The 13,051-nt window shown below is 34.5% G+C and overlaps 1 protein-coding gene across 1 annotated transcript in view; it reads left to right on the plus strand.

Moving 5' to 3' along the window:
- Nucleotides 1–12,350, plus strand: part of TOGARAM1 (TOG array regulator of axonemal microtubules 1) — an 81,561-nt gene extending 69,211 nt beyond the window's left edge. Inside the window, exons 18-21 of the mRNA XM_032623701.1 lie at nucleotides 5,700–5,889; nucleotides 7,459–7,678; nucleotides 10,280–10,366; nucleotides 11,210–12,350. Of these exons, the coding sequence (XP_032479592.1) occupies nucleotides 5,700–5,889; nucleotides 7,459–7,678; nucleotides 10,280–10,366; nucleotides 11,210–11,463 (751 nt within the window). The 3' untranslated portion in view covers nucleotides 11,464–12,350. The remainder of the gene's footprint in view (nucleotides 1–5,699; nucleotides 5,890–7,458; nucleotides 7,679–10,279; nucleotides 10,367–11,209) is intronic.
- The last annotated feature ends 701 nt before the right edge of the window (nucleotides 12,351–13,051 follow it).

A 13,051-nucleotide genomic window follows, 5' to 3' on the forward strand; every position in this document is an offset into this window, starting at 1 on the left:
ATTTGTTTCCATTAGACTTGCTCTGCAAGAAATGTTAAAAGAGTTCTTTAGAGGAAATAAAATACTATAGGAACTAGGTTGCTTCCAGAGCAGAGACTGTGTATGCCACGTTATTCTATACCTTGGAAGGACCAAACCACTTTGGGGCAAAAGTCTCAAAGCAAAATGTGAGAGAAGATGTGTATTTATGTTTCTTTTAATTATTTTAGAATGAATTATTATTTAATTTATGTGGACTCTAGAGGAAATCGCTGACTTCTTCATGCAGTAAATAGGGCCTACTTCCAGGACCTTACCGGTGAGGGACTCATTTCACCTGCCACCTCAGCTCTTTTCTCCTCCTCAATACCCTTCTCAGCCTGATTGACTTCATTAGTCTGCGGGCCCTTTTTGCCCCATTTCTTGCCTCCTGGGGTCCTGCTTTTCCTCAGTTGGCCACTTTTCTCACTGCACTTTAGCTCCCTTCTTCTCTCATGGCATCTTCACCTCCATGTCCAAGGCCTCAGTTCCTCTGTGCTGGGTTTTCTCTGCATGGGGTGTGGCCTTCTGTAGCTGTTGTTCAAGTCTTCTATACCCTAACTGATTTTCTGTCTACTTGTTCTATTAATTGCTGAGATAGGACTATTAATATCTCCAACTGTAGTGGATTTTTTTATTTATACTTTAAGTTCTGTCATTTTTTGCTTTATGTATTTTGATGCGATGTGCTTATGTTCAGGTATTTAGGATAGTTGTGACTTTTTGATGAAACGACCTTTTTATCCTTATGAAGTCTCTCACTTTATCTCTGATAATATTCTTTTTCCTGAAGTCTACTCTGTCTAGTATTAACCATTTTATTGTAATAGTGTTTACATGATATGTCTTTTTTTTTTAATAACAGTGTTGTGAAGATGTAAGTCATATAACACATAATTCACCTATTTAAAGCATACAATTTAATGTTTTTTGTATATTCACTGAGTTGTGCAGCCATCATTACAGTCAATTTTAGAACATTTTCATCACCTCTAAAAGAAATCCCATGCTCATTAATAGTCACTGTCATTTCCCTGCAACCCCCCCATTCCAAGCCCTAGGCAATATGCCTTCTGTTTCTGTGGATTTGCATATTCTGGGCATTTCATACAGATGGAATCATATGATACGTGGTCTTTTGTGACTGATTCCTTAGACTTGGCATTATGTTTTTAAGCTTTATCCAAGTTGTAGCATATATCAGTACCTCATTCGTTTTTACAACTAGATAATATTCCATTGTATGGATATACTACGTTTTGTTTATCCATTCATTAGTTGATGGATATTTGGGTTTTGTTGTGGACATGTTTGCAATTCTCTTGGGTATAAGGAGTGGAATTGCTGGGTAGTAAGATAACTGTGTTTAAACTTTTGAAGAACTGTCAGACTGTTTTCCAAAGTGGCTCCATTTTACAGTCCCACCAGCAATAGTAAGAGGGTTCCAATTTCACCACACCCTCATCAATACTTGTTATTTTCCATGTAGGTGTAAACTGGTTTCTTATTTGACAAAGATTCTCTTTGACAAACTTTAGACAGCCTCCTCTGAGCCCTCTTGTACACCAGGCCTCATCCTTGGGCCATGTCTTTGGCCTGCCTAAGCTAGTCTTAGTTAAGAATCCTGCTAAGTCATTTCCTTCCTACCCCTTCATACTTATCACCCTTGATATCTGAGCAAGTTACTCATCCTCCACCTTTGATATATAAGTATCTGGCTTGTCTTCAGCAAAAATCTTGTTAGACCAGCTTAGTAAGAAACCCCCTACTCTTGATGTCTACTCTTAGTAATCTTCCATCCACTGACCCTCTCAATCTTGGCTATAAATCCCGTTATCAAGTTTCAGAATAAATTTTTCAAAGTATGTTTTTTGTAGATCGTATGTGATTAGGTCTTGCTTTTGTATCCAGTCTAACAATCTCTGCCTTTTAATTGGGATGTTTGACCATTTATATTTGATGTTATTGTTCATATGGTTGGGTTTAAGCCTATCATCTTTTTTTTTTTTTTTTTTTTTTTTGCGGTATGCGGGCCTCTCACTGTTGTGGCATCTCCCGTTGCGGAGCACAGGCTCCAGACATGCAGGCTCAGCGGCCATGGCTCACGGGCCCAGCCGCTCCGCGGCATGTGGGATCTTCCTGGACCAGGGCACGAACCCATGTCCCCTGCATCGGCAGGCGACTCTCAACCACTGTGCCACCAGGGAAGCCCCTTTTATGCTATTTTTGTCATGCATTTAACTTCTACATACTATAATCCCCATAATACATTATTGTAATATTTGCTTTGAATAGTCTATACATTGTATAATTAATAATGTTGCCATGAACTATTTTCATTCATTCTTTTTTCCCCCAATTTTATTGAGATACAATTGAAAAATAACATTGTATTAGTTTAAGGTATACAGCATGATTTAATATGTAAATATATTGTGAAATGATTACCACAATAATAAATTTAGTTAACATCCATCACCTCACATAGTTACAATTTCTTTTTCTTTCCCTGAGAAATTTTAAGACCTACTCTCTTAGTAACTTTCAAATCTACACTATTGTCACCATACTGTACTTTACATCTCCAGAACTCATTTATCTTAAAACTGGAAATTTTTATCTTTTGACTCTCTTCACCCATTTTGCCCACCCTTTAACCCCTGCCTCTGGCAACCACCAATCTGTTCTCTGTATCTATGAGTTTGGTTTTTTAGATTTAAGTGAGATCATACAGTATTTATCTTTCTCTGACTTATTTCGCTTAGCATAATGCTTTCAAGATCTATTCATGTTGTCACAAGCAGCAAGACTTACTTGCTTTCTAGGGCTGAATGTATATGTATATACCACATTTTCTTTATTCATTCATCTGTCAGTGGACACTTAGGTTGTTTCCATGTCTTGGCTATGGTAAATAATGCTGCAGTGAACATGAGGATGCAGATATATTTTAGAGATAGTGATTCCATTTCCTTAGGATATATTAATCAGAAACGGAGTTCCTGAATTATATGGTAGTTTTTTTTTTTTTTTTTTTTAAAGACCCTGGTGAGGCATAGTTAGAGGCCTCCTCACCCAGTTGTTATCTTCCAAAACAGTGAATGGCTGCCTCACTCCCTTTCCCGTACTTGGAGTTCTTCATGGTAGTTCTATTTTTAATTTTTTTGAGGAACCTCCATATTATTTTCCGTAGTGGCTGCACCAATTTACATTCCCACCAAGAGTGCACAGGGTTCCCTTTTCTCCACATCCTCACCAATACTTGTTATGATAGTAGCCATTCCAGCAGGTGTGAGATAATATCTCACTGTGGTTTTGATTGCATTTCCCTGATGATTAATGATGTTGAGCACCTTTTCATGTATCTGTTGGGCATTTGTGTCTTCTTTGGAAAAATGTCTACTCAGTTCCTCTGCCTATTTTTTAATCAGATTGTTTGTTTTTTTGCAATTGAATTGTATGAGTGCCTCTTATACTTTGGATATTAGCCCCTTATCAGATATATAATTTGCAAATATTTTCTCCCATTCTGTAAATTGCCTTTTAATTTTGTTGATGGTTTCTTTTGCTGCGCAGAAGCTTTTTAGTTTGGTGTAGTCCCAGTTGTTTGTTTTTACTTTTGTTGCCTTACTCTTGTTGTAAAATCCAAAAAATGATTGTCAAGACTGATGTCAAGGAGCTTATCCTCTATGTTTTGTACTAGGAATTTTATGGTTTCAGGTCTTACATTCAAGTCTTTAACCCATTTGGGCTGATTTTTGTGTATGGTGTAAAATAGGGGTCCAGTTTCACTGTTTTGCATGTGGCTGTTTGGTTTTCCCAGCACCATTTAAAAGACTATGCTTTCCTGTTGTATATTCTTGGTTCCTTTATCATAAATTAATTGACCATATATCATAAATTAATTGTGTGTTTATTTCTAGGCTCTACTTTGTTCCATTGATCTATGGGTCTCTCTTAAACTAGTACCGTACTGTTTTGATTACTACATCTTTGCAATATAGTTTGAAATCAGGAAATGTGATGCCGCCAGTTTTGTTCTTTCTCAAGATTGCTTTAGCTAATTGTGCTTTAGTGGTTCCATTCAAATTTTAGAATTATTTGTTCTAATTTTGTTATTTCAATAGGGATTGCATTGAATCTGTAAATTGCCTTGAGTAGTATGGTCATTTTAATAATCTTAATTCTTCCAATCCATGAGCATGGAATGTCTTCCATTTATTTGTGTCTTCTTCAATTTCTTTCGTTTTGAGTGTGGAGCTTTTTCACCTCCTTGGTTAAATTTACTTCTAGGTATTTTATTCTTTTTGATGCGTTTATAAATGAGATGGTTTTCTTAATTTCTTTTTCAGATAGTTGGTTGTTAGTATATAGAAATGCAACTGATTTTTGTATGTGAATTTTGTATCCTGCAACCTTACTGAATTTTTCATTAGTTCTAACATTTTTTGGTGACATCTTTAGAGTTTTTTTATATAAAATACTATAACATCTGGAAATAGAGATAATTTTACTTCTTTCTTTCCAATTTGGATGCCTTTTATTTCTTTTTCTTGATTAATTGCTCTGGCTTGGACTTCCAATACTATGTTGAATAAGAATGGAAAGAGTAGGCATCCCTGTTTTGTTCCTGAGATTAAAGGAAAAGCTTTCAACCCTTCACTGTTGTATGATGTTGTGGGCTTGTCATATATGGCCTTTATTATCTTGAGGTATGTTCTCTCTATACCCAAATTGTAGAGAGTTTTTATCGTGAATGGAAGTTGAATTTTCCAGATGCTTTTTCTGCATCTATTGAGATGATAATATGATTTTTATCCTTCATGTTGTTAATGTGATATATTATATTGATTGACTGGTGGATGTGGAACCATCCTTGCATCCCTGGAATGAATCCTATTTGGGTCATTGTCTATAATTCTTTTAATGTATTGTTACTAATACTAAGTCATTGAAATAGTAAATCCCACTGGTCTTGAGATTCTAATTTTCCCAGGCATATTCACATGGCTATTTTTCAGAAAAGGATTGACATATCGGGCCTGAGACTGGTATCCTTGGAAAGGCCAGCTTGTGAGGTTAGCCTTTGGCTAGCATTTGGAAACTAGAATTTCAGGAGGATTCTCCCCCCCTATTCTTTAACTTGATAGGAGTAATTTACTGTGCCTGTATTATTTAGGCAAACAGTATGGTTAAAGCTGAAGACCTGCTTTCCTTCTGGGAGTCTGGAATTTTGGTATGTCCAAGGCAGAGGACCACCCATGACCAACTACCCATAAAAATCCTGGGCACAGAGCCTCTAATAAGCTTCTTTGGTAGAAAACATTTCATATGTGTTGTCACAGTTTGTTGCTGGAAGAATTAAGTTTATACTGTGTGACTCCACAGGGAAAGGACTCTTGGAAGTTTCCATCTAGTTTCCTTCAGACTTTTACCCCATGCACCTTTTCCCTTCACTGATTTTGCTTTATATCCTTCTGCTGTAATAAATCTTAACCATGAGTAAAGCTACATGCTGAATCCTGAGTTCTCCCAGAAAATCACCAAACCCAGGGGAGATATTAGGGACCCCCAACACAGGTATCGTGGCTATGGGTTAAGTCATTTTTTGAATTTTTCAAAAATGAATACATGATGAGAATTATTCATTGTGTTTGTGTTTTACCTTTCTTTCACTTTAGAGAGGTAACCGAAATTCGTGAAATCACCAGAAAATCAGTTCCCCGCAATTCCTTAGAAAGTGCTGAGTACATTAAAGTCATAACAGGTTTATTAAATGCAAAAGACTTTCGTGATCGTATTAATGGGATTAAGCAGCTTTTATCAGATACTGAAAACAATCAAGAGCTTGTTGTTGGAAACATTGTGAAGGTAAGGACTGTCAAAATTAATTTTCATTTTCAATCTGTGGTTAATAAAGTTCATTAGCATAAAAAATTGCCCTATTTCTTAATATTATATATATATATTACTGTAAAGTGTTAAACTTAGTGAAAAGAATGCACTGCTTAGGTTTTGCAATGTTAAAAGCATTCTAGAACAATTGAAAGTAATTGAGGAAAAAGGTAAGAAAATAGGTTTATTTGTTTGACTCGTCCCACTAGATGGTAACTCCTTGAAAGCTCTGTATTCTCAGAGCTCTTAGAACCTGGCATTCAGTAAATGTATGTTGAGTGAGGGAGTTCCTTGTTGGCCTAATGGTCATTATTCCGGGCTTTCGCTGCCATGGCCTGAGTTCAGTCCCTAGTCGGGGAACTGAGATCCCCACAAGCCATGAGGTATGACCCAAAAAAAAAAAAATTGCTGAGTGAATCAATAAATATTTTAAAAACCAGGGCATTTAAGAGAGTTGATATTACTAAGGAATAGTTAATAAAAGTTTTCATATGTAGGTTAGAAATCTGCGTATGCTAATTTTTATATATTATGTTAATATATATTTATAAATATATATTTATATTTTATAATTTGTTTAGGAAGACAAGAAGCAATAGAAAGGGAGACAGTAGTAAATTAATAAATGTTAGTGGTACCAGATTATAGATTACTTATGCTTCATCAGAGTTTAGTTCAGTTAATCCCATTAGTAATTTATTCATTAAATTCCATTTTAAATTTGTATTAGGTTCATTAAACTTGGCAAACATACTATAACAACTCTATTCTAGTGGTCGTGTCTCTTAATTTTCGGAAGAAAAGTACCTTGTTACCATGTCATGGGAATCAGAAAGTTACATTTTCTGATATCTGTTGAGTAATTTTCATATATCTATATCTATTATATCAGGAATTATTAGTTAATAGTCTTGGTTTCACAGAATAGCTCTTCCCTCACCTGATACAGGTAAAGAATTGCTTAGCATTCACTTTATTATATCTTGAAGTTATGAAAGCTAAGAATTAAAAGAGCAAGGAACAATTGTTTAAGTACTCAGGTTAAGAGGTAATAATAAAAACTTAACTCTGAAATTGCATCTAAAATTCTCATGAGAAACCTAAACTGAAACTAGATTAAATCTCTGTAGTAAAACGGACATGTCTACTTCTGTTACAAATAGAGATAAGAATAGAAACTTTTCCTAAGTTCTTAAAGTTAGCTAAACCTGTACATTTCAGAAAACAGCATTTTTATCACATTTATAGTAAATCAGTTATCTGTGTACTGAACCAAATTTCTCAACCGTAATTTAGTAGGATGTCTTTTTAGGTGATGTTTGAAGCCTTCTCTTTTTGCTATAAGAAGATTGGACACTTAGATTTAGCATCAACATTTTTATAAAGTTCCTATTATCTAAGTTCAAGTTAAGTAAGATGTGTGTGTGTTTTTAAATAGTACATTTCTCCTTTAGTAGGATGAATACTATGAAATGTCATAAGGAATTTAAATATAATAGATATCAACATTATTTCACTTTAAATAATTTACCAATTTACTTCCAGATCTTTGATGCTTTTAAATCTCGACTTCATGATTCCAATAGTAAAGTAAACCTGGTGGCTCTAGAAACAATGCACAAAATGATTCCTTTGCTTAGAGACAACTTATCTCCTATAATCAACATGCTCATCCCAGCAATAGTAGATAACAATCTGAATTCCAAGAATCCAGGCATCTATGCTGCTGCCACAAATGTTGTTCAGGCACTGAGTCAGCATGTAGGTAAGAGATCTTACTTTGGCATTCAAATTATTTTGGCTTTACTTTCGTATTTTCTGATTCTACAAATTTTTTTAATGCTGAAAACCTAGCTGTTAAATTTTTGTCAATTCATGTTGTGACAGAATTTTTTTTATTTTCTCCATAGCAGTTTTAATTATTTTTAGTGATTAAATACCATCCCATTAAATTGACTTTCTCTTCCCTTCTTTTTGACTTTTTCAATTCTTATTTTCTACCTCAACTTCATATCTGATACAAAATTAACTCAAAATGGATCACAGATTTAAATGTAAAATTTAACTGTAAGACTTTCAGAACACACGAGAAAATCCTTAGGACCTGTGCCTGGTGAAAAAAAAAGAAAAAAGTATGATCCAAAAAAAGTCTATAAATTGGACTTCATCAAAATGTAAAACATTTACTTTGCAAAAGACCTTATTTTTTTTACATGAAAATATTTATTTTTGTGTTACAAAAACAAAAATATATCCAGGCAGATAATGAAATAAACATATTTTTTAAGTGTCCCATCCTGGGCTCTCTGTCCTAGAAGTTAGTAAACAATTCAAGTTTAGGTTGCTTCATACTTGTTCTGGATGCTATGAGGTCTCCATCTTAGAACCATATTTCTATAGTGTAGCTCGTAACTAATTGGACAAGTCATCCTCTGTCATCATCCCAGTTATCCTCCCAGACAAACTGTAGATTCGGAGGAAATATTTGCAAACCACATATCTGATAAATACGCATATCTAGAATATATAAAAAACTCTTGGGAATTCCCTAGCGGTCCAGTAGCTAGGACTCCGGGCTTCCACTGTAAGGGACCTGGGTTCGATCCCTGGTCGGGGAACTAAGATCCTGCAAGCTGTACGGTACGGCCTGGCCGATAAATAAATAAATTAATAAATAATAAATAAAGAAGTCTTAAAACTCAACATTAAAAAAAATCTAATTAGAAGATGGGCAAAAGATGTGAAGAAACACTTATATGGATGGCAAATAAACACATGAAAAGATGTTTAACATCCCCAGTCATTAGGGAAATGCAAATACAGATTAAGACCATAATCATTACACAAGTAATCATTACATTAGTCTGTTGGGGTAGTTAAAACAAACTACCACAGCCTGGGTGGCTTAAAAACAACAAACACTTATTTCTCACAGTTCTGGAGCCTGGGAAGTCCAAGATCAAGGCACCAGCAGATTTGGTGTTGAGTGAGGGCCCTCTTCCTGGTTTATAAATAGCCATCTTCTGGCTGTGTCCTCACATGGTGGAAGGGGCAAGGGAGCTCTTTGGGGTCTCTTTTATAAAGGCACTAATCCCATTCATGAGGATGCCACCTTCATGACCTTATTACCTCCCAAAAGCCCCACCTCCAAACACCATCACACTGGGGATTGGGTTTCAACATATAAATTTGGGCGGGGATGCAAACATTCAGTCCACAGCAAGTATTAGAACAGCTAAAATTAAAAATAGTGACAACACCAAATGCTAGCAAGGTTGCAAAGAAACTGGATCTCTTACGTTGGTGGTGAGAATGTAAATAAAATGGCATAGCCACTCTAGGAAATTGTTTGGCTGTTTCTTAAAAAACTAAGGATGCACTTACTCATCAGTTGTGTTTTAGGCCTTTATCCCAGAGAAATGAAATCCTATGTCTATGGAAAAACCTGCACATGATTGTTCATAGCAGCTTTGTTTGTAATAGCGAAAAACTAGATATAATTCAGTGTGTTAATGGTGAAAGAAACTGATAACATCCATACCATAAAATATTAGTTAGCAATAAAAAGGAATGAATTATTGATACATGAAACAGTTTGGATGGATCTCAAGGTCATTATGCTGAGTGAAAAAAAGCCAGTGCCAAAAGGTCACATGCTATAGGATTCCATGTGTATAACTCTGAAAATGACAAATTTGCAGAGATGGATAACAAATTAGTGGTTATCAGGGTTTAAGGGCAGTTTAGGAGGAGTGGCTAGATGTGACTGTAGATCTTTGGGGTGATAGAATAGTTCTGTATCTTAATTGTACTGATAGTTTCACAAATCTATACATGCGATAAAATGACTTAGAATTATATACACATATTGTACCAATGTCAGATTCCTTGTTTTGATGTGTACTATAATCATGTAAGATGTAACATTTGGGTGAAAGTACACAAGACCTCTCTGTACTGTCTTTGCAACTTCCTGTGAAACAATGAAATTAGAGATTTGAAAAAAATCAGTAAAGGTAAAAACTATCCCCAAAATTTCAATTCTTTTTTTTTTTTTGATAAGCCTATGTACTATCATTTGGAATAAGATGCCTAGGAGATAGGCAGTTCTTTTTCTTTTTTATACCATATGACAGCTCCTTTAATATTCTGTGAGCTATTTTTATTTCTCATTTGCTGTAAGAATATTACTCTGTTAAGGTTTTATAGAGAATTTTAAAAAGTGTTTAACTATGTAAATTAAATCTTTCTAACACATTTGCATTCACTTGCATGGATTTTTTTCCTTTCAATGCTATGTAATGGAAAATAAATAAGATCTTGTAACTCTTTAAACATGTGTCTCTGTGTTATTCTTTTTGTTTAGATAATTACTTACTTCTACAGCCATTTTGCACAAAAGCCCAGTTTTTAAATGGAAAGGCAAAACAGGATATGACCGAAAAGCTTGCTGGTAAATATTTTTAAATTGTTATTTCTAAAGAAATAATTTATTGACTAAGGATAAACTGATGGACATTTCAATTCAATTTTAGGATAGCTACTAAACTCAATATCATTATCCAAGAAGTAGAAATAAATTGTATAATGATCCAAAAGAGGACCTTTTAAGACTTTTACCCAAAAATTTTCTTCAAAAGAATTTTATTCCTCTTTTCCCCAGTAAGTGTTTAGTCTTCTTGTTAGTAGAAATAAACAGGATAAATAAAAAGACATTAAAATCAAATATTGGTACAGATGGAAAACTACTATTTCAAATTACGTATTTAATAAAAGGTCCATGAGTTAAAACTGTATATGTCTTGATTTAACTACATTTGGAAAACATTGTGATGAATTTTTGGTTTGGTTTCTGTCTTTACTACTTTTGCCTGTCATATATAGATTTCTAATACTTGAAGATCCCAATCTTTGGGAGCAAAGTTTCTGACTTTACTTTTTTTTTTTTTTTTTTTTTGTGGTACGTGGGCCTCTCACTGTTGTGGCCTCTCCCCTTGCGGAGCACAGGCTCCGGATGCGCAGGCTCAGCGGCCATGGCTCACGGGCCCAGCCGCTCCGCGGCATGTGGGATCTTCGCGGACCGGGGCACGAACCCGTGTCCCCTGCCTCGGCAGGCGGACTCTCAACCACTGCGCCACCAGGGAAGCCCCTGACTTTACTTTTTTTTAAGATACCAAACATTTCAGGGCAAATGGCATAGGGAAGAAGCTTCGTTTATTTTATATGCTTTTTAATTCTCAGAACTCGAATTTGTTTGTTTTTTAACCTCACTGTTTACCATATTTTTGTGTTTCAGATATTGTTACGGAACTTTATCAAAGGAAGCCCCATGCCACAGAACAGAAAGTGTTGGTTGTTTTATGGCACCTCTTAGGGAACATGACAAATAGTGGCTCGCTGCCTGGAGCTGGAGGAAATATACGCACAGCCACAGCTAAATTATCAAAAGCACTTTTTACACAGATGGGTCAGAATCTGTTAAATCAGGCTGCATCTCAACCATCACATATAAAAAAGAGTTTAGAAGAATTGCTTGATATGACAATTTGAAATGAATTACGAATTTTTGATGAAATATGATGAACAAAACTGTTTACATGATGACAAATGGAAGTTTTTTAAAGTTAGATTTTCAGTGCCTGCACTTCTCATCCCGTAAATTAAGTCAATAGCTATTTTTATTTGCAGCCTGTGAGTACACATCTGTCCTTTATCAACCCTATCATTTGCACCCATCACACAAAAATCTAAAATAATCTAATCTAATATTCATGAAATCTGAGGCATGTGGAATGAATCCAATTTTAATATTTTTGAGAAAAGTCCTGCTCATTTGCACTATTTTATAGAAACTGAAATTTGTTGCCCTATATGTACAATTAGACTTTTAATTAAAAATATACTTTTTATTATGTAATCATGTTTTGCTATGTCTCATTACTCAGCCTTATTTTATGAAGTGGAAGAAAAGTCACTGAACTATGTTATCACAAACTAAGTTTTGTGTGCTATTTGTGAAAAACATGTATTTCTGAAATCAGTCTGCTAATATGATTGTGCAGTATTAGCTTGCTTTTGCTGCTGTGTTAATGTGATATATTTGCTTACCATTTGGGTTTAATCATCTATATAATTGTGAAATTTAACAAGTTATAATAAAGCATGACGACCAAAGTTTTAGAAAACATTTAAATATTTTAAATGCACGTTTAAGAAAACGTGTTGAATGTAATTTCCCTATTTTTATGTGCAAACACTAAATTTTATTTCTATATGTCCTGACATTTATAAAGGTGTTATTTTGCTGCCCAGTTGTGTAATTCTCAAATATAGTGCCAGGTCTTCTATAGCTTTTCTCAGAATTCTTGGGCAACAAGTACTGTATGCATCTTAAAAATGAAAAGGAATGTTATAAAATAAAAGGATTTATTTCTGTAGATGTGTGAGAGGTGTCCTATTTTTCCAACTCCGTATTTGTTAAAATGGGGAAAATATGTATTCTGATATTGACCTATCATTTTCACTTGTTATACTTGATACAATATTGACCTATCTCTATTGACCTAACAATAGACCTGGGTTATAGTTCTAGCTTTACAGAAAATTCACTCTGTGACCTTGGGCAAGTCACTTGCCAGATTTAGGTCTCAATTTTCTCATCTCTAAAATGTGAGCACTGGACTAGATGATTTTTAAGGTTCCATTTTGCTCTAAAATTCTGTGATTCTATGTTGTAGTTTACTCTAAGATCACTTTATTACCATTGTGAACTACCTTCATTCTTTTTCACTTCTGTGTCACTGACTAATTTTCTAATGTATTGATATTTGGCTACTTTTTAAATTGTGATTCTTTGTATTATCTGCAATTTCTGAGGAAAAAAGCAAAAAAAAAAGTTTGAAGCTAATCTGAAAGGAGAGTAAAGATGTGGCTACCTTTTCTGTTTATATATACTGTTTTATAATTAAATACATACTTTTAAAATTCCTTTTCTTCTAAATGTATTTTATTATGTTCCTATAATTTAGGTCCAAAATTGGCAAACATTTTCTGTAAAGGACCAGGAAATAAATATTTTTGGCTTTGTAAGCCACAGATTCTGACATAGTCGTTTTTGTTTTTGTTTTTTTACAGCCCT

Source organism: Phocoena sinus, chromosome 2 (genome assembly GCF_008692025.1).
Source record: "Phocoena sinus isolate mPhoSin1 chromosome 2, mPhoSin1.pri, whole genome shotgun sequence".
Taxonomy (NCBI): Eukaryota; Metazoa; Chordata; class Mammalia; order Artiodactyla; family Phocoenidae; genus Phocoena; species Phocoena sinus.